We start from the raw sequence: 27,822 nt of genomic DNA, 5'->3' as shown, positions 1-27,822 counted from the left end.
TCAAGAAGCAGGTACTGAGTTGTTACTGAGTCCCAAGCATTATCTCAGACACAAAGAAATACACACACATTAAATAAAAAGTGCCCTTCCGCCAAAGCTCAAAATCTGTTGAGACAGAATGCATACAAAACTAAGTATGACACCCTCGATGCTTGTGATACTTCCTTGGTATCCATCTGTAAAACAGGTAAAACTAAACTGTATTATTTATGGTTGCAGACTTAGGGAGCACAGCCCTAAAGAATAGGAAGTCTTTACCATAAACTCATGAGCGTGGGAAGGGTCTGTGGTCAGGTAGAACTCACAGTGCCCTCTGGGATCCTAGCAGGGGCTTGACCCTCATTCATTGCACTGTACATTTATGTGCTCTGCACTTTTCTAAATGTATAGTCTATATCCTTCCAAGAAAGCTTTAAAAAGCAGCAGCCCAGGGCTGAGAAGATAGTTAAAAAAATTCACCAGAGACCCAGGATCCTTCTAGCTTCCTGCTTTTCTGTCTCTTGGGTGTGACCCTCATGGCAGTTTAAGATGACTGGTGCTCCTGCATTTTGTCCCCATGAAATGAGAAATGAAAAGAGAGAGAAAAAAAAAAAAGCTATGTCTTTCCCTGTAAGAATCCTTTAAGAGGAATAAAGAAAGGGCATTGTGTAATACATCTTAGTCTCTGCCACAGTTAGGTAGCTTGACCAAATTACACAGCTGGTAAGAACAAAGCCACGATCCAAAACAGGGTTATTGACTCAAGCCCATGATCCTTCTGCAGTGTTGTGTCGCCCACCCCATAATTCTAAAATGAGCCAGAGTGGGTAGATAGGTGGATTAGAAACAGACTATCTGTAGTTTAAAAAAAAAAAGAATAATGAATGAGGGGACTACTGATGAATGAAGTAGATGTGCTAAAAAAGTCAACCAATATTCATGCATTTTTCTTGTGTACAGTAGTAGCATTCCTATTCTGAGTAACTGGAGTATTTTGGGGTTTTGCAGGTAATTAAAGTTCACCAAAGTACTATAACTTCCTATCTGGAGGATATAATACTGAACACTGAAGAGAATACTGCAGAAGAACAAGCCAGGGCAGAAATAGAGAAGATGGCTGAGGAAATCAATGACATTGCTTATGAAATGGAAAGCCGGTGTGTACCAAGGGGACAGATGGTGGGATGGACAGCCTTTTGCTGTTACTCATATGTATTCTTCAGGAGCTTAAGATTTTACCACCAAGGAAAAACAAATATATAACTCATGCTTCAGTATGCATTGTTTTAGCAGCAGCCAGCAGGCCTGTACCTTTGTATGGTAAGAGCATTGGGAATAGAATTTTCAGTTATCCTCTGCAGTCTGGAGCACTTTCATATTTCTTACTTTTAGAATATCACAAAGCATGAAAGCAATGTGATTAAGTATGTCCAATTTTACTTGGACATCACCGCAGGGTTTCTGGCTTCCATTTGTAAGTTGTATCTCTAACACTCCCGTCCTGGTAGGCAGGCTAAGTAAAGGACAAATTTGGATTTTCCATGGAGTTAACCAAACTCACCAGGAATGTGCTACTTCAGATCACTTAAGGAAAAGGCAGTGGTGGGATTTGAGCAGTGGAGTTCCTTACACAAACAAGGAGGATCCAGGTATAAATTGGCAGCTCAAGTAAGGCAACAAAGGAAATACTCGTTTAATTTGTTTTTTACTTTTTAGTCGAACTCAGCTTCAGTCAGAGGAGATCGTTGCCGAGTTGGTTTATAGTTTCCTGATCCCAGAGTTGCAAAAGGACTTTGTCAAAGAAAAAGGTAAGCCAATGCAAATGTTCCACGTGATGATCTGGGTTTTTTTTATTTTATTTATTTATTTATTCATTCTTTTTTTTTTTTTTTTTTTGCGGTACACGGGCCTCTCACTGTTGTGGCCTCTCCCGTTGCGGAGCACAGGCTCTGGACATGCAGGCTCAGCGGCCATGGCTCACAGGCCCAGCCGCTCCGTGGCATGTGTGATCTTCCCAGACTAGGGCACGAACCCGTGTCCCCTGCATCGGCAGGCGGACTCTCAACCACTGCGCCACCAGGGAAGCCCGTGATGATCTTTTTAAAGGTAGAAACTATTTTCAATATTCCAGAGATTTAAAGCTGAGCAGAGGTATCACTGCATTTTCTTATTTCAGAGGTCAGGTTCCCTCGATGCTGTCTGACTGCAGAATACAATCACCTCTAGTATGGATAGGTGCAGTTCTAAGTTTGATGGAGCGTCAAAATCCAAACCTTCTTGAAGAGGCAATTCCCGAGGGGTGGGATGGAGGGTTGGTGGGGGGGGGAGGCTCAAGAGGGAGGGGATGTATGTATACATACAGCTGATTCACTTTGTCTACAGCAGAAACTAACACACCATTGTAAAGCAACTATACTCCAATTAAAAAAAAAAAAAGAGGCAGTTCCCAAATTCCCAGAAGAGGTGTATTTTGGTGGTTGTTGTTGTTTTGGTTTGGTTTTTATTGAAATAAGTTGATTTACAATATTATGTTAGTTTCAGGTGTACAGCAAAGTGATTCAGTTTATATATATATCTTCTAATTCTTTTCCACTGTAGGTTATTACAAGATACTGAATTTTGTTCCCCAGGCTATACAGTGAATTGTTTATCTGTTTTATATATACTTGCGTGTATATGTTAATCCCATACTCCTAATTTATCCCCCCCCCCACCTCTTTCCCCTTTGGTAACCATAAGTTTGTATTTTGTAATTTGATTTCTTTTCAATGTAAAGCAAATGTTGAGAATATACAGGGTTTTCCAACTGTAGTAGCCTTTTGCAGGCAGGGCATGTGCAAGGCAGGTGTTGAAAAGCTGAGAAGCCTGACAGACCTAAATTGACTCTGCAGCTCTGCGTGAGTCACAATATCTCCTGTTCCTGCCAGGACTGATCTCAGTATAAATATCCTCACTTATCGTTTGCCAAAAGTGGCATGTTTTTAAAGATTGATGCTTTTAGTCGACAGAGAAGGAGAAAAAATATGTGTTTTTAAAAACAGTGTTCTTCCGGAGCTTTCAGACTATTGGTGACAGTCCTGATCCCAGAGGGAAGGATGCAACCAGAAGATTAATATTTAAGTGATAGGGAGGGAGGGAGACGCAAGAGGGAAGAGATATGGGAACATATGTATATGTATAACTGATTCACTTTGTTATAAAGCAGAAACTAACACACCATTGTAAAGCAATTATACCCCAATAAAGATGTTAAAAAAATATTTAAGTGAAATAAGAGCTTGGGAGGCTTTAGAGTTTGCAGGGGAATTCTAGACAGGTTTAAGAGAAGTGTTAATATTTAAGATCACGTAACCAGTGAGAAAGGAATGGTAGTTCTAATGCATTGGAGGAGAACAAAGAAATATCTTGTTTTCCCATTACATGATTGTACTTTTTTAAACCAGTACCCACCCCAGCAATAAGCATCTAGTTTGTTCCCGGTGTGTTTTCCTATAAATAGCAGTGAACACCCTGGTCATGCTTCTGAGAGTAAACTCCTAGCAGTACAGTGCTGGAAATAAGGTATGTGTGTTTTATATTTTGATAGATACCACCAAACTGCCCCCACAAAAAGATTGTTCTAATTCATACTCCCATCAACAGTGTATGATAGTGCCTCTACCAACAAAATTTAATTTTGTTAAATTAAATCAAATAATATTTTTCTATCACCTTATGTTATAAAAGGGATCTTATGTTTTCTAGATCCTTAAGAAAATATGCAACTCCTTGCTCCTTCTCCTCTGTCCAAGGTGAGGCCAACCTGCTTCAGATCAATTCCACCTGAGGGAACTGAAGGAGGGGGGAAATCCTCTGTTTAATAGTTACTAGTTTGTGACCCCCCTCCCCAGATTCTCCTGGCTCTGAGGGGAAGGAGCTGGAGGGGGCACGAGATGTAAAGGAATCAGTGGGACTTGTCTGTGGGCAAGCTGGGCAAGTCCTAACTTCTTCCCTTTGTGTGGATGTAGCCCAAACGAAGAAAGCCACCTGGACAGGGAGCACACACTAGGGCCTTTTGTTTCTCGTTCCAAATAAGACATCCATGTGTTATACTCTTTACCCCAAATTAAGTAATATTACATACAGACCGTTTGAGATATCTCATTATTAATTTTTATTTGGATGAATTAAAAAAAAATTTTTTATTGAGGTCTAGTTGATTTATAACATTATATTAGTTTCAGGTGTACAACACAGCGATTTAAAATTTTATAGATTATACTCCATTTAAAGTTATCATAAAATATTGGCTATATTCCCTGTGCTCTACAATATATCCTTGTAGCTTATTTATTTTATATGTGGTAGTTTGTACTTCTTAATCTCCTACCGCTATCTTGCCCCTCCCAACTTCCCCTTTCCTCACTGGTAACCACTAGTTTGTTCTCTATATTTGAAGATCTGTTTCTGTTTTGTTAAATTCATTTGTTTGTTTGATTTTTTTAGATTCCACATGTAGTGAAAACATACAGTATTTGTCTGACTTACTTCACGAAGCATAATACCTTCCAGGTTGATCCATGTTGTTGTAAATGGCAAAATTTCATTCTTTTTATGGCTAGGTAGTATTCCATTGTGTGTGTGCGTGTGTGTGTGTGTGTGTGTGTGTGTTTACACACACACACACACACCATGTCTTTTTATCCATTCCTCTATTAATGGACACTTAGGTTGCTTCCATTTCTTGGCTATTGTAAATAATGCTGCTATGAACATTGGGGTACATGTATCTTTTCCAATTAGTATTTTTGTTTCTTCAGATACATACCCAGGAGTGGGACTGCTGGATCATATGGTAGTTCTATTTTTACTTTTTTGAGGAACCTCCATACTGTTCTCCAAAGTGGTTGCATCAATTTAAATTCCCACTGACATTGCATGAGGGTTCCCTTTTCTCCACACCCTCTCGAACATTTGTTATTTGTGGTCTTTTTGATGATAGCCCTTCTGACAGGTGTGAGGTGATATCTCACTGTGGGTTTGATTTGCATTTCTCTGATGATTAGCAATGTTGAGCATCTTTACATGTGCCTGTTGGCCATCTGTATGTCTTCTTTTTAAAAAAATGTTTATTCAAGGGACTTCCCTGGCAGTCCAGTGATTAAGACTCTGCACTCCCACTGCAGGGGGTGTGGGTTTGATCCCTGGCAGGTGAACTAAGATCTCGCATGCCACGGCCAAAAAAAAATGTTTATTCAAGTCGTCTGCCCATTTTAAATTGGGTTTGTTTTTCTGATATTGAGTTGTGTGAGCTATTTATATATTTTGGATAATAATCCTTTACTGGTCTTATTATTTGCAAATATTTCTCCCATTCAGTAGGTTGTCTTTTCATTTTGTCAATGATTTCCTTTGCTGTGCAAAAGCTTTTAAGTTCAATTAGGTCCCATTTATTTATTTTTGCTTTTCTTTCCTTTGCCTTAGGAGACAGAGCCAAAAAATATTGCTACAATTTATGTCAGTGTGTTCTGCCTGTGTTTTCTTCTAGGAGTTTTATGCTTTCTGCTCTTACATTTAGGTGTTTAATTCATTTTTCATTTAATTCATATATGGCCTTTCTTATGTTGATGTATGTTCCCTCTACACCCACTTTGTGGAGGAGACGTTTTATCATAAATGGATGTTGAATTTTGTCAAAAGCTTTTTCTGCATCTATTGTGATGATCATATGGCTTTTATCCTTCTGTTTGTTTTTTAAATTTAATTTTTATTTTATATTAGAATATAGTTGATTTACAATGTTGTGTTAGTTTCAGGTGTACACCAAGGTGATTTAGTTATACATATACATATACCCATTCTTTTTCAGATTCTTTCCCCACATAGGTTATTACAGAATATTGAGTACATTTCCCCATGCTATACAGTAGGTCCTTGTTGGTTAGCTGTTTTATACATAGTAGTGTGTTAATCCCAAACTCCTAATTTATCCCCCCCACACCATCTTTACCCTTTGGTAACCATAACTTTGTTTTTGAAGTTTGAGCCTGTTTCTGTTTTGTAAAGAAGTTCATTTGTATCATTTTTTTTTATATTCCACATATAGGGGATATCATATGATATTTGTCTTTTGTCTGACTTCAGTTAGTATGATAATCTTCAGTTAGTATGATAATGCCATGTTTCTGAATATGGCATTATTTTTTAACGGCTGAGTAGTATTCCACTGTATATATGTACCACATGTTCTTTATCCATTCCTCTGTTGATGGACATTTAGGTTGCTTCGGTGTCTTCACTGTTGTAAATAGTGTTGCAATGAACTTGGGGTGCATGTATCTTCTTGAATTGTGGTTGTCTCCAGATATATGCCCAGGAGTGGGATGGCTGGGTCATATGGTAGTGCTATTTTTAGTTTTTTAAGGAACCTCCATACTGTTCTCCATACTGGTTGTACCAATTTAAATTCCCACCAACAGTGTAGGAGGGTTCCCTTTTCTCCACACCCTCTGCAGCATTTACTGTTTGTAGACTTTTTGATGACAGACATTCTGGTGTGAGATGGTATGTCATTGTAGTTTTTTTTTTTTTTTTTTTACATCTTTATTGGAGTATAATTGCTTTACAATGGTGTGTTAGTTTCTGCTTTATAACAAAGCGAATCAGTTATACATATACATATATTCCCATATCTCTTCCCTCTTGTGTCTCCCTCCCTCCCAACCCTCCCTATCCCACCCCTCTAGGTTGTCACAAAGCACCGAGCTGATCTACCTGTGCTATGTGGCTGCTTCCCACTAGCTATCTATTTTACGTTTGGTAGTGTATATATGTCCATGCCTCTCTCTCACTTTGTCACAGCTCACCCTTCCCCCTCCCCATATCCTCAGGTCCATTCTCTAGTAGGTCTGTGTCTTTATTCCTCTTACCACTAGGTTCTTCATGACATTTTTTCCCCTTAAATTCCATATATATGTGTTAGCATACGGTATTTGTCTTTCTTTTTCTGACTTCACTCTGTATGACAGACTCTAGGTCTATCCACCTCATTACAAATAGCTCAGTTTCGTTTCTTTATATGGCTGAGTAATATTCCATTGTATATATGTGCCACATCTTCTTTATCCGTTCATCCGATGATGGACACTTAGGTTGTTTCCATCTCCGGGCTGTTGTAAATAGAGCTGCAATGAACATTTTGGTACATGACTCGTTTTGAATTATGGTTTTCTCAGGATATATGCCCAGTAGTGGGATTGCTGGGTCATATGGTAGTTCTATTTGTAGTTTTTTAAGGAACCTCCAATCTGTTCTCCATAGTGCCTGTACCAACTCACATTCCCACCAGCAGTGCAAGAGTGTTCCCTTTTCTCCACACCCTCTCCAGCATTTATTGTTTATAGATTTTTGATGATGGCCATTCTGACTGGTGTGAGATGATATCTTATTGTAGTTTTGATTTGCATTTCCCTAATGATTAATGATGTTGAGCATTCTTTCATGTGTTTGTTGGCAGTCTGTATACCTTCTTTGGAGAAATGTCTATTTAGGTCTTCTGCCCATTTTTGGATTGGGTTGTTTTTCTGTTATTGAGCTGCATGAGCTGCTTATAAATGTTGGAGATGAATCCTTTGTCAGTTACTTCATTTTCAAATATTTTCTGCCATTCTGAGGGTTGTCTTTTGGTCTTATTTATGGTTTCCTTTGTTGTGCAAAAGCTTTGAAGTTTCATTAGGCCCCAATTGTTTACTTTTACTTCCATTTCTCCAGGAGGTGGGTCAAAAAAGATCTTGCTGTGATTTATATCATAGAGTGTTCTGCCTGTTTTCCTCTAAGAGTTTGATAGTTTCTGGCCTTACATTTAGGTCTTTAATCCATTTTGGGCTTATTTTTGTGTATGGTGTTAGGGAGTGTTCTAATCTCATACTTTTATATGTACCTGTCCAGTTTTCCCAGCACCACTTATTGAAGAGGCTGTCCTTTCTCCACTGTACATTCCTGCCTCCTTTATCAAAGATAAGGTGACCATATATGTGTGGGTTTATCTCTGGGCTTGCTATCCTGTTCCATTGATCTATATTTCTGTTTTTGTGCCAGTACCATACTGTCTTGATTACTGTAGCTTTGTAGTATAGTCTGCAGTCAGGGACCCAGATTCCTCCAGCTCCATTTTTCATTCTCAAGATTGTTTTGGCTATTTGGGGTCTTTTGTGTTTCCATACAAATTGTGAAGTTTTTTGTTCTAATTCTGTGAAAAATGCCAGTGGTACTTTGATAGGGATTGCATTGAATCTGTAGATTGCTTTGTGTTGTAGAGTCATTTTCACAATGTTGATTCTTCCAATCCAAGAACATGGTATATCTCTCCATTGATTTGTATCATCTTTAATTTCTTTCATCAGTGTCTTATACTTTTCTGCATACAGGTCTTTTGTCTCCCTAGGTAGGTTTATTCCTAGATATTTTATTCTTTTTGTTGCAGTGGTAAATGGGAGTGTTTTCTTAATTTCACTTTCAGATTTTTCATCATTAGTGTATAGGAATGCAAGAGATTTCTGTGCATTAATTTTGTATCCTGCAACTTTACCAAATTCATTGATTAGCTCTAATAGTTTTCTGGTAGCATTTTTAGGATTTTCTATGTATAGTATCTTGTCATCTGCAAACAGTGACAGCTTTATTTTTTCTTTTCCAATTTGGATTCCTTTTATTTCCTTCTCTTCTCTGATTGCTGTGGCTAACAGTTCCAAAACTATGTTGAATAAGAGTGGTGAGAGGGGGCAACCTTGTCTTGTTTCTGATCTTAGTGGAAATGCTTTCAGGTTTTCACCATTGAGGACGATGTTGACTGTGGGTTTGTCATATATGGCCTTTATTATGTTGAGGAAAGTTCCCTCTATGCCTACTTTCTGCAGGGTTTTTATCATAAATGGGTGTTGAGTTTTGTCAAAAGCTTTCTCTGCATCTATTGAGATGACCATATGGGTTTTCTCCTTCAATTTGTTAATATGGTGTATCACATTGATTGATATCTGTATATTGAAGAATCCTTGCATTCCTGGAATAAACCCCACTTGATCATGGTGTATGATCCTTTTAATGTGTTGTTGGATTCTCTTTGCTAGTATTTTGTTGAGGATTTTTGCATCTATGTTCATCAGTGACATTGGCCTGTAGGTTTCTTGCTTTTTGACATCCTTGTCTGGTTTTGGTATCAGGGTGATGGTGGCCTTGTAGAATGAGTTTGGGAGTGTTCCTCCCTCTGCTATATTTTGGAAGAGTTTGAGGAGGATAGGTGTTAGCTCTTCTCTAAATGTTTGATAGAATTTGCCTGTGAAGCCATCTGACCCTGGGCTTTTGTTGGTTGGAAGGTTTTTAATCACAGTTTCAATTTCAGTGCTTGTGACTGGTCTGTTCATATTTTCTATTTCTTCCTGATTCAGTCTTGGCAGTTGTGCATTTCTAAGAATTTGTCCATTTCTTTCAGGTTGTCCATTTTATTGGCATAGAGTTGCTTGTAGTAATCTCTCATGATCTTTTGTATTTCTGCAGTGTCAGTTGTTACTTCTCTTTTTTCATTTCTAATTCTACTGATTTGAGTCTTCTCCCTTTTTTTCTTGATGAGTCTGGCTAGTGGGTTATCTATTTTATCTTCTCAAAGAACCAGCTTTTAGTTTTATTGATCTTTGCCATTGTTTGCTTCATTTCTTTTTCATTTATTTCTGATCTGATCTTTATGATTTCTTTCCTTCTGCTAACTTTGGGGTATTTTTGTTCTTCTTTCTCTAATTGCTTTAGGTGCAAGATTAGGTTGTTTATTCGAGATGTTTCCTGTTTCTTAAGGTAGGATTGTATTGCTATAAACTTCCCTCTTAGAACTGCTTTTGCTGCAACCCGTAGGTTTTTGGTTGTCGTGTCTTCTTTGTCATTTGTTTCGAGGTATTTTTTGATTTCCTCTTTGATTCCTTCAGTGATCACTTCGTTATTAAATAGTGTATTGTTTAGCCTCCATGTGTTTGTATTTTTTACAGATCTTTTCCTGTAATTGATATCTAGTCTCATAACATTGTGGTCAGAAAAGATACTTGATACAATTTCAATTTTCTTAAATTTACCAAGGCTTGATTTGTGACCCAAGATATGATCTATCCTGGAGAATGTTCCATGAGCACTTAAGAAAAATGTGTATTCTGTTGTTTTTGGATGGAATGTTCTATAAATATCAATTAAGTCCATCTTGCTTAATGTATCATTTAAAGCTTGTGTTTCCTTATTTATTTTCATCTTGGATGATCTGTTCATTGGTGAAAGTGGGGTGATAAAATCCCCTACTATAATTGTGTTACTGTCAATTTCCCCTTTTATGGCTGTTAGTATTTCCCTTATGTATTGAGGTGCTCCTATGTTGGGTGCATAAATATTTACAATTGTTGTATCTTCTTCTTGGATTAATCCCTTGATCATTATGTAGTGTCCTTCTTTGTCTCGTAATATTCTTTATTTTAAAGTCTATTTTGTCTGATATGAGAATTGCTACTCCATCTTTCTTTTGGTTTCTATTTCCATGGAATATCTTTTTCCTTCTCCTCATTTTCAGTCTGTTTGTGTCCCTAGGTCTGAAGTGGGTCTCTTGTAGACAGCATATATATGGGTGTTGTTTTTGTATCCATTCAGCCAGTCTGTGTCTTTTGGTGGGAGCATTTAGTCCATTTCCATTTAAGGTAATTATCGATATGTATGTTCCTATTCCCATTTTCTAAGTTGTTTTCGGTTTTTTATTGTAGGTCTTTTCCTTCTCTTGTGTTTCTTGCCTAGAGAAGTTCCTTTAGCATTTGTTGTAAAGCTGGTTTGGTGGTGCTGAACTCTCTCAGCTTTTGCTTGTCTGTAAAGGTTCTAATTTTTCCATCAAATCTGAATGAGAATCTTGCTGAGTAGAGTAATCTTGGTTGTAGGTTTTTCTCCTTCATCACTTTAAATATGTCCTGCCAGTCCCTCTGGCTTGCAGAGTTTCTGCTGAAAGATCAGCTGTTAACCTTATGGGGATTCCCTTGTGTGTTATTTGTTGTTTTTCCCTTGCTGCTTTTAATATGTTTTCTTTGTATTTAATTTTGACAGTTTGACTAATGTGTCTTGGCATGTTTCTCCTTGGTTTTATCCTGTAAGGGACTCTCTGTGCTTCCTGGACTTGACTGTTTCCTTTCCCATATTAGGGAAGTTTTCAACTATAACTCTTCAAATATTTTCTCAGTCCCTTTCTTTTTCTCTTCTTCTTCTGGGACCCCTATAATTTGAATGTTGGTGCGTTTAATGTTGTCCCAGAGGTCTCTGAGACTGTCCTCAGCTCTTTTCATTCTTTTTCTTTATTCTGCTCTGCAGTATTTATTTCCACTATTTTATCTTCCAGGTCACTTATCCGTTCTTCTGCCTCAGTTATTCTGCTATTGATCCCTTCTAGAGTATTTTTAATTTCATTTATTGTGTTGTTCATCATTGCTTGTTTCCTCTTTAGTTCTTCTAGGTCCTTGTTAAATGTTTCTTGCATTTTGTCTATTCTATTTCCAAGATTTTGGATCATCTTTACTATCATTATTCTGAATTCTTTTTCAGGTAGACTGCCTATTTCCTCATTTGTTAGGTCTGGTGGGTTTTTATCTTGCTCCTTCATCTGCTGTGTGTTTTTCTGTCTTCTCATTTTGCTTATCTTACTGTGTTTGGGGTCTCCTTTTTGCAGGCTGCAGGTTCGTAGTTCCCGTTGTTTTTGGTGTCTGTCCCTAGTGGCTAAGGTTGGTTCAGTGCGTTGTGTAGGCTTCCTGGTGGAGGGGACTAGTGCCTGTGTTCTGGTGGATGAGGCTGGATCTTGTCTTTCTGGTGGGCAGGTCCAAGTCTGGTGGTGTGTTTTGGGGTGTCTGTGGCCTTATTATGATTTTAGGCAGCCTTTCTGCTAATGGGTGAGGTTGTGTTCCTGTTTTGCTAGTTGTTTGGCATAGGTTGTTCAGCACTGTAGCTTGCTGGTCGTTGAGTGAAGCTGGGTGTTGGTGTTGAGATGGAGATCTCTGGAAGATTTTTGCTGTTTGATGTTACATGGGGCTGGGAGGTCTCTTGTGGACCAGTGTCCTGAAGTTGGCTCTCCCACCTCAGAGGCACAGCACTGACTCCTGGCTGCAGTGTCAAGAGCCTTTAATCCACACGGCCCAGAGTAAGAGGGAGAAAACGTGGAAAGAAAGAGGATAAAATAAAATAAAATGAAGTAAGGTAAAATAAAATAAAGTTATTAAATTAAAAATAATTATTAAAAAAATTTTTTAAAAAAAGTAAAACAAAAAAAACGGACGGACAGAACTCTAGGACAAATGGTAAAAGCAAAGCTATACAAAGTTTCACACAGAAGCGTACACATACACACTCACAAAAGAGGAAAAGGGGAAAAAATAATAAATCTTGCTCTCAAAGTCCACCTCCTCAGTTTGGGATGATTCATTGTCTATTCAGGTATTCCACAGATGCAGGGTACATCAAGTTGATTGTGGAGATTTAATCCACTGCTCCTGAGGCTGCTGGGAGAGATTTCCCTTTCTCTTGTTTGTTCTCACAGCTCCCAGGGGCTCAGCTTTGGATTTGGCCCTGCCTCTGCGTGTAGGTCGCCGGAGGGCGTCTGTTCTTCGCTCAGACAGGATGGGGTTAAAGGAGCCGCTGATTCGGGGGCTCTGGCTCACTCAGGCCCGGGGGAGGGAGGGGTACGGAGGTGGGGCGAGCCTGCGGCGGCAGAGGCCAGCGTGGTGTTGCACCAGGCTCAGGCGCGCCGTGTGTTCTCCCGGGGAAGTTGTCCCTGGATCCCGGGACCCTGGCAGTGGCAGGCTGCACAGGCTCCCTGGAGGGGTGGTGTGGATAGTGACCTGTGCTTGCACACAGGCTTCTTGGTGGTGGCAGCAGCAGCCTTCGCGTCTCATGCCCGTCTCGGGTCCAAGCTGATCGCCGCAGCTCGTGCCCGTTTCTGGAGCTCCTTTAAGCAGCACCCTTAATCCCTCTCCTCACGCACCAGGAAACAAAGAGGGAAGAAAGTCTCTTGCCTCTTCGGCAGGTCCAGACTTTTCCCCGGCCTCCCTCCTGGCTAGCTGTGGTGCACTAACCCCTTCAGGCTGTGTTCACACAGCCAACCCCAGTCCTCTCCCTGGGATCTAAGCTCCAAAGCTGGACCCTCAGCTCCCAGCCCCCGTCCGCCCCAGCGGGTGAGCTGACAAGCCTCTCGGGCTGGTGAATGCTGGTTGGTACCGATCCTCTGTGCGGGAATCTCCCCGCTTTGCCCCCCGCACCCCTGTTGCTGCGCTCTCCTCCATGGCTCCAAAGCTTCCCCCCTCTGCCACCCGCAGTCTCCGCCCCCGAAGGGGCTTCCTAGTGTGTGGAAACCTTTCTGCCTTCACAGCTCCCTCCCCCTGGTGCAGGTCCCGTCCCTATTCTTTTGTCTCTGTTTTTTTCTTTTTTCTTTTGCCCTACCCAGGTACGTGGGGAGTTTCTTCCCTTTTGGGAGGTCTGAGGTCTTCTGCCAGCGTTCAGTAGGTGTTCTGTAGGAGGTGTTTCACGTGTAGATGTATTTCTGATGTATCTGTGGGGAGGAAGGTGATCTCCACATCTTACTCTTCCGCAGTCTTCCCCAAGCTCTCATTGTTGGTTTGATTTGCATTTCTCTAATAATTAGTGATGTTGAGCATATTTTAATCTACCTTTTGGCCATCCATATCTCTTCTTTGGAGAAATGTCTATTTAGATCTTCTGCCCATTTTTTGATTGGGTTGTTTTTTTTAATATTGAGCTGCATGAGCTGTTTGTATATTTTGGAGATTAATCCCTTGTCACTTGCTTCATTTGCAAATACTTTCTCCCAGTCTGTGGGTTGTCTTTTTTTTTTTTTATGGTTTCCTTTGCTCAAAAAGCAAATGCTTTTGTTTAATTATGTCCCATTTTTTTAATGTTTGTTTTTATTTTCATTAATCTAGGATGTGGATCCAAAAAGATATTGCTGTGATTTATGTCAAAGAGTGTTCTGCTTGTTTTTCTCTAAGAGTTTTATAGTATTCGCTCTTACATTCTAGGTCTTTAATCCATTTTGAGTTTATTCTTGTGTATCGTGTTAGAGAATGTTCTAATTTCATTCTTTTACATGTAGTTGGTCCAGTTTTCACAACACCACTTATTGAAGACTGCCTTTTCTCCATTGTATATCCTTGCCTCCTGTGTCATTGATTAATTGACCATGAGTGCCTGGGTTTACCTCTGGGCTTTCTATCCTGTTCCATTGATCTATATTTCTGTTTTTGTGCCAGTACCATATTGTCTTGATTACTGTAGCTTTGTAGTATAGTCTGAAGTTGGGGAGCCTGATTCCTCCAGCTTTGTTTTTCGTTCTCAGGATTGCTTGGCTATTCAGGGTCTGTGTTTCCATACAAATTGTAAAATTTTTTGTTCTAATTCTGTGAAAAATGCCATTGGTAATTTGACAAGGATTGCATTGAATCTGTAGATTGCTTTCGATAGTACAGTCATTTTCACAGTATTGATTCTTCCAATCCAAGAACATGGTATATCTCTCCATCTGTTTGTGTCATCTTTTTGATTTTTTTTCATCAGTGTTTGATAGTTTTCTGTGTACAGGTCTTTTGCCTCCTTAGGTAGGTTTATTCCTAGGTATTTTATTCTTTTTGTTGCAATGGTAAATGCAATTGTTTCCTTAATTTCTCTTTCTGATCATTCGTTGTTCATGTATAGGAATGCAAGAGATTTCTGTGTATTAATTTTGTATTCTGTAACTTTACCAAATTCATTGATTAGCTCACAGTTTTCTGGTGGCATCTTTAGGATTTTTTAGGTATATTATCATGTCAACTGCAAACAGTGACAGTTTTACTTTTTCTTTTCCAATATATATTGCTTTTATTTTTTTTCTCTGATGGCCATGGCTAGGACTTCCAAAACTATGTTGAATAATAGTGGTGAGAGTGGACATCCTTGTTCCTGATTTTAGAAGAAATGCTTTCAGTTTTTCACCATTGAGAATGTTTGCTGTGGGTCTGTCATATATGGCCTTTATTATGTTGAGATAGGTTCCCTCTATGCCCATTTTCTGGAGAGTTTTTATCATAAATGGTGTTGGATTTTGTCAAAAGCTTTTTCTACATCTATTGAGATGATCATACGGTTTTTATTCTTTAATTTGTTAATATGGTATATCACACTGATTTTCATAAAATTGAAGAATCCTTGTTTCCCTGTGATAAATACCACTTGATCATTGTGTATGATCCTTTTAATGTGTTGTTGGATTCTGTTTCCTAGTATTTTGTTGAGAATTTTTGCATCTTTGTTCATCAGTGACATTGGTCTGTAATTTTTGTGTGTGTGTGTGACATCTTTGTCTGGTTTTGGTATCAGGGTGATGGTGGCCTTGTAGAATAATCTTGGGAGTATTTCTCCCTCTGCAATTTTTGGAAGAGTTTGAGAAGGATAGGTGTTATCTCTTCTCTAAATATTTGATAGAATTCACCTGTGAAGCCATCTGGTCCTGGACTTTTGTTTCTTAATTTTCAATTTCATTACTTGTGATTGGTCTGTTTATATTTTCTATTTCTTCCTGGTTCGGTCTCGGAAGGTTATCCCTTTCCAAGAATCTGTCCATTTCTTCCAGGTTGTCCATTTTATTGGCATATAGTTGCTTCCCTTTTTCATTTCTGATGTTATTTACTTGGACCTCTTCTCTTTTTTTCTTGATGAGTTGAATAAAGGATTTATCAATTTTATCTTTTCAAAGAAACAGCTCTTAGTTTCATTAATCTTTTCTACTTTTTTAGAAATAGGCTCTATTTTATTTATTACTGCATGGATGTTTATAATTTCTTTCCTTCAGCTAACTTTTGTTTGTTCTTCTTTTTCTAGTTGCTTTAGGTTTAAGGTTAGATTCTTTGAGACTTTTCTTTCCTGAAGTAGTCTTGTATCACACTATAAACTGTCCGCTTAGAGCTGCTTTTGCTGCATCCCAGAGATTTCAGATCACTGCATTTTTTATTTCATTTGTCTCCATGTATTTTTAAAAAATTTCTTCTTTGATTTCTTCAGTGATCCCTTCAGTGATCCATTGGTTGTTTAGTGGCATATTGTTTGGCCTCCACATGTTTTTTTGCTGCTCTTTCTTGTACTTGGTTTCTAGTCTCATAGAGCTGTGATCAGAAAAGATGCTTGATAAGATTTCAATTTTCTTAAATTTACTGAGACTTGTTTTGTGGCCTAGCATGTAATTTATCCTGGAGAATGTTCCATGTGCACTTGCAAAGAATGTGTATTCTGTTGCTTTTGGAATGCGTGTTCTATATAAACATCTATTAAGTCCATCTGGTCTAGTGTGTCCTTTAGGCCATTGTTTCCTTATTAATTTTCTGTGTGGATGACCTGTCCATTGATGTAAGTGGGGTGTTAAAGTCCCTAGTACAGTAAGTCTCCTACATACAAACGAGTTCCCTTCCGAGAGCACGTTCATAAGTCCCATTTGTTCCTTAAGTCCAACAAAGTTAGCCTAGTTACCCAACTAACACAATCAGGTATATAGTACTGTATTGTAATAGGTTTATAATGCTTTTCATACAAATAATACATTAAAAACACAAAAAATATAGAAAACATTTTTAATCTTACAGTACAGTACTTCAAAAAGTACAGTAGAAGGGCTTCCCTGGTAGCGCAGTGGTTGAGAGTCCGCCTGCTGATGCAGGGGACGTGGGTTCGTGCCCCAGTCCAGGGGGATCCCATGTGCTGCGGAGTTGCTGGGCCCGTGAGCCATGGCCGCTGAGCCTGTGCATCCGGAGCCTGTGGTCCGCAACGGGAGAGGCCACAACAGTGAGAGGCCTGCATACCACAAAAAAAAAAAAAAAAAAAGTACAGTAGAGGAGTACAACAATTGGCACACGGGGCATTTTCGCATCTTTGAAAGTTTGCAACTTGAAGGTTCACATGTATGGGACTGTATTGGAAACCTGGATGGAGTCAAAAGAGAGAGCAAAGATTAAAATGTCTGTGGGTTTTCTATAAACATGTAAATTTCTAGATGAAAACTATTCTTACAGAAAATCTGTTTGTATTTCGTTGCAGATAAATTTCTGAATAATTTCATTCCTCAGTAGGGATTGCCTGTTTTCATTGCCTGTGACAGAGGGGCCCATATTATAGATCTTGTTGTTAAATAAATTAGTAAATTCTTTAACACACACACACACACACACACACACAAAGTTCCTAGTATTACGTGCTACTGTTGATTTTCGCCCTTTATGTCTGTTAATATATGTTTAGTGTTCCTATGTTGGGTGCATATATATTTACAACTGTTACATTTTCTTCTTGGATTAATCCCTTGATTATTATGTAATGTCTCCTTCTTTGGCTCTCCTAACAGTCTTTGTTTTAATGGTCTATTTTATCTAAGTATTGCACCCCTGCTTCTTGTTGATTTCTTTTTGCATGTAATACCTTTTTCCATCCTCTCTCTCTCAGTCTGTGTCTTTAGATCTCAACTGAGTCTCTTGTAGGCAGTATATATATATGGCTTTTATTTTTGTATACATTCAGTCACTATGTCTTTTGATTAGAGAATTTATTCCATTTACATTTAAAGTAATTATGGACAGGTAGGTATTTCCATTTTTTAATTGCTTTGGGGTTGTTTTCTGTAACTCTTTTTTGTTCCTTTCTTCTTTCCTCCTCTTCCCTTGTGATTTGATGATTGTTTTCAGTGTTGTTTGGCTTCCTGTCTCTTTTTTTGTGTGTATCTATTATAGATTTTTGGTTTATGGTTACCATTAGGTTTATACATAGATGTATATATAGATAGGTCTATCTGTATCTGTCTATCTGTATCTATATATGATTATTTTAAGTGCTCATCTCTTAATTTCAAACACATTTTAACAACTCTGCATTTTTACTCCCCTCCCTTTTTGCAATTACTGTTTTTGTCATCGTATTTTATATCTAGTTTTATGTATCCCTTAACGGCTTATTGTGGATATAGGTGATTTTACTACTTTTGTCTTTTAACCTTCCTACTAGCTTTGTATGTGGTTGATTTACTACCTTAACTTTACTACCTTATACTTACCTTTACCAATGAGCTTTTTCTTTTCATAATTTCCATGTTTCTAGTTGTGGCCTTTTCTTTTTCACTTAGAGAAGTCCCTTTAACATTTCTTGTAAAGCTGATTTGGTGGTACTGAACTCTTTTAGCTTTTGCCTGTCTGTAAAACTTTTGATCTCTTCATCAAATCTGAATGAAAGACTTGCCAAGTAGAGTATTCTTGGTTGTGGGTTTTCCCTTTCATCACTTCAGCTATATCTTGCCACTCTTTTCTGGCCTGCAGAGTTTCTGCTGAAAAGTCATCTGATAGCCTTATGGGAGTTCCCTAGTACATAACTTGTTGCTTTTCCCTTGCTACTTTTAATAATATCCCTTTATCTTTGATTTTTGCCATTTTAATTACAGAGTGTTTTGGTGTGGTCCTCTTTGGGTTGATCATGTTTGGGACCCTCCGTGCTTCCTAGACTTGCATGTTTGTTTCATTTCACAGGTTAGGGAAGTTTGCAGCTGTTTTGGCTTCAAATATGTTCTCCGTCCCTTTCTCTGTCTTCTCCTTCTGGGACCCCTGTAATGTAAATGTTAGTATGTGTGATGTTTTCCCAGAGGTCTCTTAAAAAACTGTCCTCATTTCTATCCTTTTTTTCTATTCAGCTTGAATGATTTCCACTAACCTTACAGCTTGCTGATCCATTCCTCTGTATTACTTAATCTACTGTTGATTCCTTCTAGTGTATTTTTCATTTCAGTTATATTTTCATCTGTTTGGTTCTTTATATTTTCTAACTCTGTTAAAACTTCTAACTTCTCACTCTGTTCATCCGTCCTCTAGAGTTCCTTTTTTTGTTGTTCTGCCTTATTTTTTTATTGAAGAATAGTTGATTTACAGTGTTGTGTTAATTTCTGCTGTACAGCAAAGTGATTCAGTTATACATATATATACATTCTCTTTATATTCTTTTCCATTATGGTTTATCACAGGATATTGAATATAAGTTCTCTATGCTTTACAGTAGGACCTTGTTTATCCATTCCATGTCTGGTGAGTGGGTCCAGATTCTGCGGAGGCTGGCTGAGGGGCCCAAAGTGTCTCAGAGCTGGTATTGGCCTGCTGGTGGGTGGGGCTGGGGCCCAGCAGGTCTGGGGTTGGTGCCAGCCTACTGATAGGTTGAGCCAGGTCCCAACGTCTCTTGCTGCAGGCCCTGGGGGGTCCCAGTTCTAGTGCTTGTGTGCTCTGGTGGACAGGGCCATGTCCATGAGTGGCTGTGGGCTCAAGGTGTTTTAAGGTAACCTGCCCACTGGTGGGTGGGGCTGTGTCCCTGCCCAGCTAGTCGCTTGGCCTGAGGCATTCCAGTACCGGTGCCTACAGGCTGGTGGGTGTGGGCGGTACTGGGTCCTGAGGCTGATGAGCTAGAGCACCATTTACAAAATGGTGCTCACCAGCACCTGTGTCCATGTGGTAGAAAAAGCTCCCCAAAATGGTTACCATGAGTGTCTGTGTCCCCAGGGTGAGGTCCAGTTGCCTCCTACCACCCCAGGAAACTCGCCAAGATCAGTGGGTGGGTCTGACCCAGGGTCCTTTCAAATTACTGCTTCTGCCCTGGGTGCCACAGTGTGTAAGATTTTGTGTGTACCTTTTAAGAGTGGAGTCTTGGGCTTCTCTGGTGGCGCAGTGGTTGAGAGTCCGCCTGCCGATGCAGGGGACATGGGTTCGTGCTCTGGTCCAGGAAGATCCCACATGCCATGGAGCGGCTGGGCCCGTGAGCCATGGCCGCCGAGCCTGAGTGTCCGAAGCCTGTGCTCTGCAATGGGAGAGGCCACAACAGTGAGAGGCCTGCGTACCGCAAAAAAAAAAAAAAAGAGTGGAGTCTCTATATACCACAGCCCACAGGGTTTCCTGAAAGAAAGCCCCACTAGCCTTCAAAGCCAAATATTGTGGGTACTCATCTTTCCAGTGCAGGACCCCTGGGCTGTGGAGCCCAATGTGGGGTTCAGACCCCTCCTCCTTGGGGAGAACCTCTTCAATTCTAGTTATTTTGCTGTTTGTAGGTTGCCTACCAGGGGTACGGCTCTTGACTATACCACAACCCCACTCATCCTACCCATCTTATTGTGGTTCTTTCTTTGTATCTTTAGTTGTAGAGGTCTTTTCTGGTAGGTTTTGGTCTTTCTCATCAGTAGTTTCTCTGTAAATAGTAATTTTGGTGTGAGAGGAGGTGAGCTCAGAGTCTTCCTAATCCACCAACTCTCATTTTTCTAAAAGTTCATGGAGGGGAATGACATTGAAGATCTTTATTCAGATGAAAATAATAGTAACTACCAAGGTGTAAATGCATACTAAGTTCCAGACAATGTACTAAGCATTTTTAGAAATACCTTATTTTAATTTCTTACAACATCTATAGATGTGTTCTCATAGTTCAGTTAAGGAAGTTGGTGCTTAGAGACATTATACAGTATGCAGATTGTACCATGGTCTGTGTGGCTCCAAAGTCCCCATTCTTTCAACCATACTGCTCTGAAGTGTTGTAAGTTGCTATGTGATTTACCCTATATAAACTAGCTGACACCTCAATAGCATAGAATCCACAGTACTGCTTATTATGCTTTACTAGCTGTATGACTTTAGGCAAATTACCTAATCTCTCTGTGTCTCAGTTGCCACATCTGAAAATGGGGATATTAATACTACTCTCTTTTAGGGTTGTGGGTGGCTTAAATGAATAAGTATATGCCAACTGCTTAAAACAGTGCCTGGCACAAAGTAAGGACAAATGCTAACTGCTGTCATCATCATCATCACAATTACCTCTTTCCAAGGCAAACAGGATGCTTAATGTACTAAGTCTTGGTAATAAATATTCTTAGAATATGGAACTAGGACCAGCTTTTAAATCCGTGAGCTCAGAAACTCATCATTCAACAAGTACTCTTCATATTAGGGACTAAGGCTCAAAGAGAAGTATGAAACAAGGTCTTTACCTTTATGTCATTTACAATCTAGGTAAACAAAATGTAACTCACATGAAGTACTTCAGTGCTGAACAGGTCTGTACAAACTCAAGTGTGGTCACGGTAAATGTGGGCTGACTCAGTCAAAGGAGACTTCCTGGAGGAGCTGGGACTTGCGCTGGGCTTTGCAGAAGGGCAGGATTTAGAATGCAGGCACTCCAGGTGAGGGAAGCTGCTAAGCAGTAGAATGGAGGCAAACCTGGTGGGGAGGAGCATGACCGGACTGAGCAGAGAGTGGAACAGGGGGAGCAGCAATAATAAGATTTGGGTTGAGTTACCCTTGGAATGTATCCTTCCAAAACAGACAGCAGGTAATTTTTCTTTAATCCAGTCAGCCTTAAGTAAGAGAATATGTGGTTTGCAAAGTTATCATTTCTGTCACTACTCTCTTGAGAATCTTTGGGAATGATATGTTCCGACTTCCAGAGTAATAAGTCTTCTGTCCCTTTGGCACAGTGAGGAACGCACAGCAGAAGCACATCCTCGCAGCCCATAAGGTCATCCACAGGCACACGGAAGACATGCTCCAGAAGCATTGTGTTGAGCAACAGCAAGCATCAGACACTGAGCTACTTGAGGGAGAAACTGAAAATGAGCAAAACAGCTAAGGTGAGTTTGATTTTTCATCTGGAAGTAGAGAGGAGGACAAGCAGCCTCATTCAGCTTTGCGCTGTTCTCTAACAATCATAATGTGGAAAATGAAGCATTCCCACTTAAATTGGTGCATTTCATGCATCTATTTGACAGGCCTGAAGCAGTTACTGTTTGCTAAGGTTTCCACTACAGGGTCAAGAAAAAAGTGTCCTCATGCTTTCTTTCTGTCTGATTGTGGCAGCCCAGATTGAATGGGGGAATACAGGGGAAAAAATCAGTGCATTTCATCTGGGTTATGGAATCTGCTATTGAAAGTTGTTAGAGAACAGAGTTGATATGACAGAAACTAGACTCTTGTGACCAGAAAACAGGACTCAAAGTTACTTTTATAGGTTCTTTTAGCATATGACTGTATGCCATCACAGATAAAGCTACAAAATGTGTCAGTGTTACTAAAAAAAAAAAAAAAGCTTGTTCTTAGGGGTTACGTTGTCTAACTCCACATCGCACTGTTCTAGCTATAAACATGGCATGAGGCACAGCCTGCCCAATTCTAGCCCTGATGCCCTCTGCAGTATCAACCAGGGGCCTGGTCTTAGGTGCAACTGAACATTCATACTCACAAGACTAATAGGCCATATTTGGTATGATTTGAGTATCAATCTACTCAGAAAGACAGATATAATACAGGACCCACAGCTTCCAGCAGGGCAGCACCAGGTGTTTCTCTTCCTGTGGGAGCTCTCACTGAATCCACACAGAAGACCACATAGCTGTTTCCTTTAGCCCCCAGGTTACAAAGCTCAGGTGCAAGGAAAAGAGACCAGGTGCATTGGGTGGGTGCAGGAGTTTACATGCTCCTGGACCAGTATCTCTTGTAATAATTCCATCAGCATAGTTTCCAGGGCCGCCCCCCCCCCCAAATGGATTTGCCCAGTTACAAAAGTCAGCACACTTAGGAAACCTGAAAGTTACAGTTTCCTGTTAGGTATTAATAACTTATTTATAATTCCTCCAAGTCAGATGCTAGTTCCAATCAGGGGTCATTTTTACCTTAAGTAGTGTTGCTTAGTAACCCAGTTGACACGTACCACCTTATCACATTACTGGAAAACAGAGCTAGAGGGTCAGTTCAAAGTAAAATTCTCATGAGAAGGGGAAACAGAGTGAACCTTTTGCCTCTACCTTGTCCCTTAACATCCCCACGGTAGAGGCACGTCATCTGCTATTTTGGCCTTGAGGGTGTGCTCTCAGGTTAGGGAAGGTACTAAGGCTTTGGGGGAAATTTGCATCTGGCATTGAGAAGGTTTGGGTGTTGGTAGCTCTACCTCTAACTATATAATCTTATACAAATAATTTCGCTTCACTTGAGGTTTACCCATGAACATGTGACCAAGAGACCTTCTGCAGGGAAATCTACTGGGACCTTAAGTATCAGAGAGGCGCATGGTAGGAAGTTTCAGATGAGGGGGCAGTTAAGAAAGAGAGCAGAGGGAAAACTGATAATTCTTAAATAACAAACTATGGCTGTAAATTACAGCAGAAAATCCTTTGTTTTTCATTAATAATGAAATAACCTCTGAAATCACTGAAGATATAAGCCATGTATTTACATATAATGTTATATACTATTCTATATAATATAAACTCAAGGATCAAAGCCTTTTGCCTATCTATCTTATTATTGTTAAAAATCAGCCTTAGAAATCCATTTCCTCTGTCAGGTCCCTTGGGTCTCTCCCTATATGGTTGATGTTGGAGAGTGAGGGAAGGAAGCTGAGAGCATGCACTGGGAAGAGCTCAGGTGCAAGCCATTGCTAGCCAATTCTCCAAGCAGATGAAGAATTGAGTGCCTTGGTCCTGAAACAGTGATCTGGACAGCATATCATCACAGCATTCTCTGGACATATAAACAAACAGACCCAGCTTTCTGGTGGAAGACAGGAGATGATGAGGGCTAACTTAAGGCAATAATAAAAATAATAACAATGAGCCTAGACACACAGCTGAGACAAGATGGCAGAGTAGAAGGACATGAGCTCACCTCTTCTTAGGGAAACACTGAAGTCACAACTAACTGCTGAACAAGAATTGACAAAAAAATGCTGGAACTTACCAAAAAAGATACCCTACATCCAAAGACAAAGAAAAAGCCACAACGAGATGGTAGGAGGAGCATGATAAAATCAAATCCCATACACGCCAGGTGGGTGACCCACAACCTTGAAAACAATTTTACCACAGAAGTTCACCCACAGGAATGAAGGTTCTGAGCCCCATGTCAGGCTCCCCAGCCTGGGGGTCTGGCAATGGGAGGAGGAGCCCCCAGAGAGTCTGGCTTTGAAGGCCATCAGGTTTTGATCACAGGAATTCCACGGGACTGGGGGAAACTCCACTCTTGGAGGGTGCACGCAGCATCTCATGTGCACCATGAACCAGGGAGAAAAGCAGTAACCTCGTAAGAGACTGGGTAGTCTTACCTGCTAGTATTGGAGGGTCTCCTGTGGAGTTATGCACCTGTGGCTCACTGCAAGGACAAGAACACTGGTGGCAATAGTTCTGGGGAGTACTCATTGGCGTGAGCCCTCCTGGAGGCCACCATTTTCTCACCAAGACCTGGCCCCACCCAACAGCCTGTAGGCTCCACTGCTGGGACACCTCAGGCCAAACAACCAACAGGGTGGGAACACAGCCCCACCCATCAACAGACAGGCTGCTTAAAGTCTTCCTGAGCACACAGTTGCCTGACAAACATACCCCTTGACATGGCCCTGCCCATCAGAGGGACAAGAGCCAGCTCCACCCACCACTGGGCAGAAACCAGTCCCTCCCACCAGGAAGCCTACACAAGCCTCTTAGCCTCATCCACCAGGGGGCAGGCAGCAGAAGCAAGAAGAACTACAACCCTGCAGCCTGCGGAACAGAAACTGCAATTACAGAAAGTTAGACAAAATGAGACAGTAGAGGAATGTGTCCCAGATGAAGGAACAAGATAAAACTCCAGAAGAACAACTAAGTGAAGGGGAGACAGGCAGTCTACCTGAAAAACAATTCAGAGTAATGATAGTAAAGACGATCCAAGATCTCAGAAAAAGAATGGAGGCACAGATTGAGAAGATCTTTGTTTAACAAAGAGCTAGAAGCTTTAAAGAACAAACAGAGATGAACAATACAATAACTGAAATGAAAGATATATGAGAAGGAATAACTGAGGCAGAAGAACAGATAAGTGAGCTGGAAGACAGAATAGTGGAAATCACTGCTGTGGAACAGAATAAAGAAAAAAGAACGAGAAGAAATGAGGACAGTATAAGAGACCTCTGGGACAACATTAAACATACCAACACTTGCTTTATAAGGGTCCCAGAAGGAGAAAGGACCTGAGAAAATATTTGAAGAGATAATAGCTGAAAACTTCCCTAACATGGGAAAGGAAACAGTCACCCAAATCCAGGAAGTGCAGAGAGTCCCAGGCAGAATAAACCCAAGAAGGGATACACCAAGACACACAGTGATGAAATTGACCAAAATTAAAGACAAACAAAAAAACCTTAAAAGCAACATACAAGGCAATTCTCACAAGGTTATCAGCTGATTTCTCAGCAGAAACTCTCTGCAAGCCGGAGGGGAGTCACATGATATATTTAAAGTGATGATAAGGAAGAACCAATAACCAAGAATAAGCTACCCAGCAAGGCTCTCAGATTCGATGGAGAAATCAAAAGCTCAAGCAAAAGCTAATAAGAGAATTTAGTACCACCAGACCAGCTTTGCAACAAATGCTGAATGAAATTTTCTAGGTGGAAAAGAAAAGGCCACAATTAGAAACAAGAAAATTATGAATGGAAAAACTCACCAGTAAAGGCAAACATATGGTAAAGGTAGGAAATCATCTACACACAAATAGTATATCAAAACCAGCAATCATGAGAAAAGGAGAGCACAAATGCAGGCTATTGGAAATGCATTTGAAATTAAAAGACCAGCAACTCAAAACAATTTTGTTTATATATAGACAGCTATATCAAAACCTCATGGGAATGGCAAACCAAAAATCTACAATAGATAAACACACAAAAAAGAAAAGAAATCCAAACACAACACTGAAGTCAGTCATCAAATCACAAGAGAAGGGAACAAAAGAGGAAGGGAATTAAAAAGACCTACAAAAACAAATCCAAAACAATTAACAAAATGGCAATAAGAAAATACATAGCAATATTTACCTTAAAAATAAATGGAGTATATGCCACAACCAAAAAACACAGACTGGCTGAATGGATACGAAAACAAGACCCATATATATGCTGTCTACAAAAGACCCACTTCAGATATAGGGACACATACAGACTGAAAGTGAGGGAATGGAAAAAGGGATTCCATGTAAATGGAAATCAAAAGAAAGCTGGAGTAGCAATATTCATATCAAACAAAATAGACTTTAAAATAAAGACTATTTACAAGAGACAAAGGACACTACATAATGATCAAGGGATTAATCCAAGAAGAAGATACAACAATTGTAAATATGTATGGACCCAACATAGGAGCACCTCAATATATAAGGCAAATAGTAACAGCCATTAAAGGAGAAATCCCCCACATAATAATAGTGGTGGACTTTAACACCCCACTTTCATCAATGCACAGATCATCCAGAAAGAAAATCAGTAAGGAACCACAGGCCTTATATGACACATTAGACCAGGTGGGCTTAATTGATATTTATAGAGCATGCCATTCAAAAGCAGCAGAATACACATTCTTCTCAAGTGCACATTCTTCTCCAGGATTGATCACATGCTGGGCCACAAAGTGAGCCTCAGTAAATTTAAGAAAACTGAAATCATATCAAGCATCTTTTCTGACCACAACGCTATGGGATTAAAAATCAACTACAAGAAAATAAACTATAAAAAACACATGGAGTCTAAAGAGTATGCAATTAAACAACCAATGGATCACTGAAGAAATCAAAGAGGAAATAAAAAATACCTAGAGACAAAACAAAAGCATGACAATCCAAAACTTATGAAACACTTCAATCCAGAGAGGGTAGCTTTTTTTACAGCACAGATAGAGGATGTCTCCCAGGAAAGTAAAATATCAGTCCCCCTCTCTGGAATGGAATTTACTCTCTTGACCTCCACAGCAAAGTTTCTCTCTCTCTCTCTGTCTCTCTCTGTCTCTCTGTCTCTCTGTCACTCTCTCTCTCTCTCATATGAACAGGAATCCAGCAGCCCTATATAATGTCTGTCTTTCCCCCTGTGGAGTTCCTTATCCATACTGTACCCCAAAACATATGCATGTGCCATCTAGCCCTCACCAAATCACCGTTGTGAGAACTGATTTCTCACAAGGTTTTCTGTGAGTAGTAAGTGGTTCTTGTCTCTGACTCAAAGCATCTTCTGTACCCACACATGTATGCACATACATTAAAAAAAACTTATGGGATGCAGCAAAAGCAGTTCTAAGAGGGAATTTTACAGCAATACAATCATACCTCAAGAAACAAGAAAAATCTCAAATAAACAACCTAACATACACCTAAAGCAACTAGAGAAAGAAGAACAAACAAAACCCAAAGTTAGTAGAAAGAGCGAAATCGTAAAGATCAGAGCAGAAATAAATGAAATAGAAATGAAGAAAACAATAGAAAAGATCAATGAAACTAAAAGCTGGTTCTTTGAAAAGATAAAATTGATAAGCCTTTAGTCAGACTCATCAAGAGGGAGAAGGCTCAAATCAATAAAATTAGAAATGAAAAGGGAGTAGTTACAATGGACACCACAGAAATACACAAGAACATAAGCGACTACTACAGGCAACTATATGCCAATAAATGGACAACCTAGTAGAAATGGACGAATTCTTAGAAAGATACAATCTCTCAAGACTGAACCAAGAAGAAACAGAAAATATGAACAGGCCAATCACAAGTACTGAAATTGAAACTGTGATTTAAAAACTTACAACAAACAAAAGTCCAGGACTAGATGGCAGGTCACAGGTGAATTCTATCAGCCATTTAGAGAAGAACTAACACCTACCCTTCTCATTTAGAGAAGAGCTAACACCTATCCTTTTCAAACTCTTCCAAAATGTAGCGGAGGGAGGAAGACTCTCAAACTCATTCTATGAGGCCAACA

General features: G+C 39.8%; 1 protein-coding gene across 1 annotated transcript in view; it reads left to right on the top strand.

Annotated features, from left to right (window-relative positions):
- Window positions 1-27,822, top strand: part of CFAP91 (cilia and flagella associated protein 91) — a 145,398-nt gene that overhangs the window by 104,217 nt on the left and 13,359 nt on the right. The window contains exons 15-17 of the mRNA XM_082655585.1: window positions 988-1,136; window positions 1,696-1,787; window positions 21,536-21,688. Coding sequence (XP_082511711.1) covers window positions 988-1,136; window positions 1,696-1,787; window positions 21,536-21,687 — 393 coding nt within the window. The 3' untranslated portion in view covers window position 21,688. The remainder of the gene's footprint in view (window positions 1-987; window positions 1,137-1,695; window positions 1,788-21,535; window positions 21,689-27,822) is intronic.

The sequence above is a fragment of the Grampus griseus genome (genome assembly GCF_964374135.1).
Source record: "Grampus griseus genome assembly, chromosome: 5".
NCBI lineage: Eukaryota > Metazoa > Chordata > Mammalia > Artiodactyla > Delphinidae > Grampus > Grampus griseus.
Note: the sequence above shows the minus strand (reverse complement) of the source record. Positions and strands in the feature narration are given on the sequence as shown.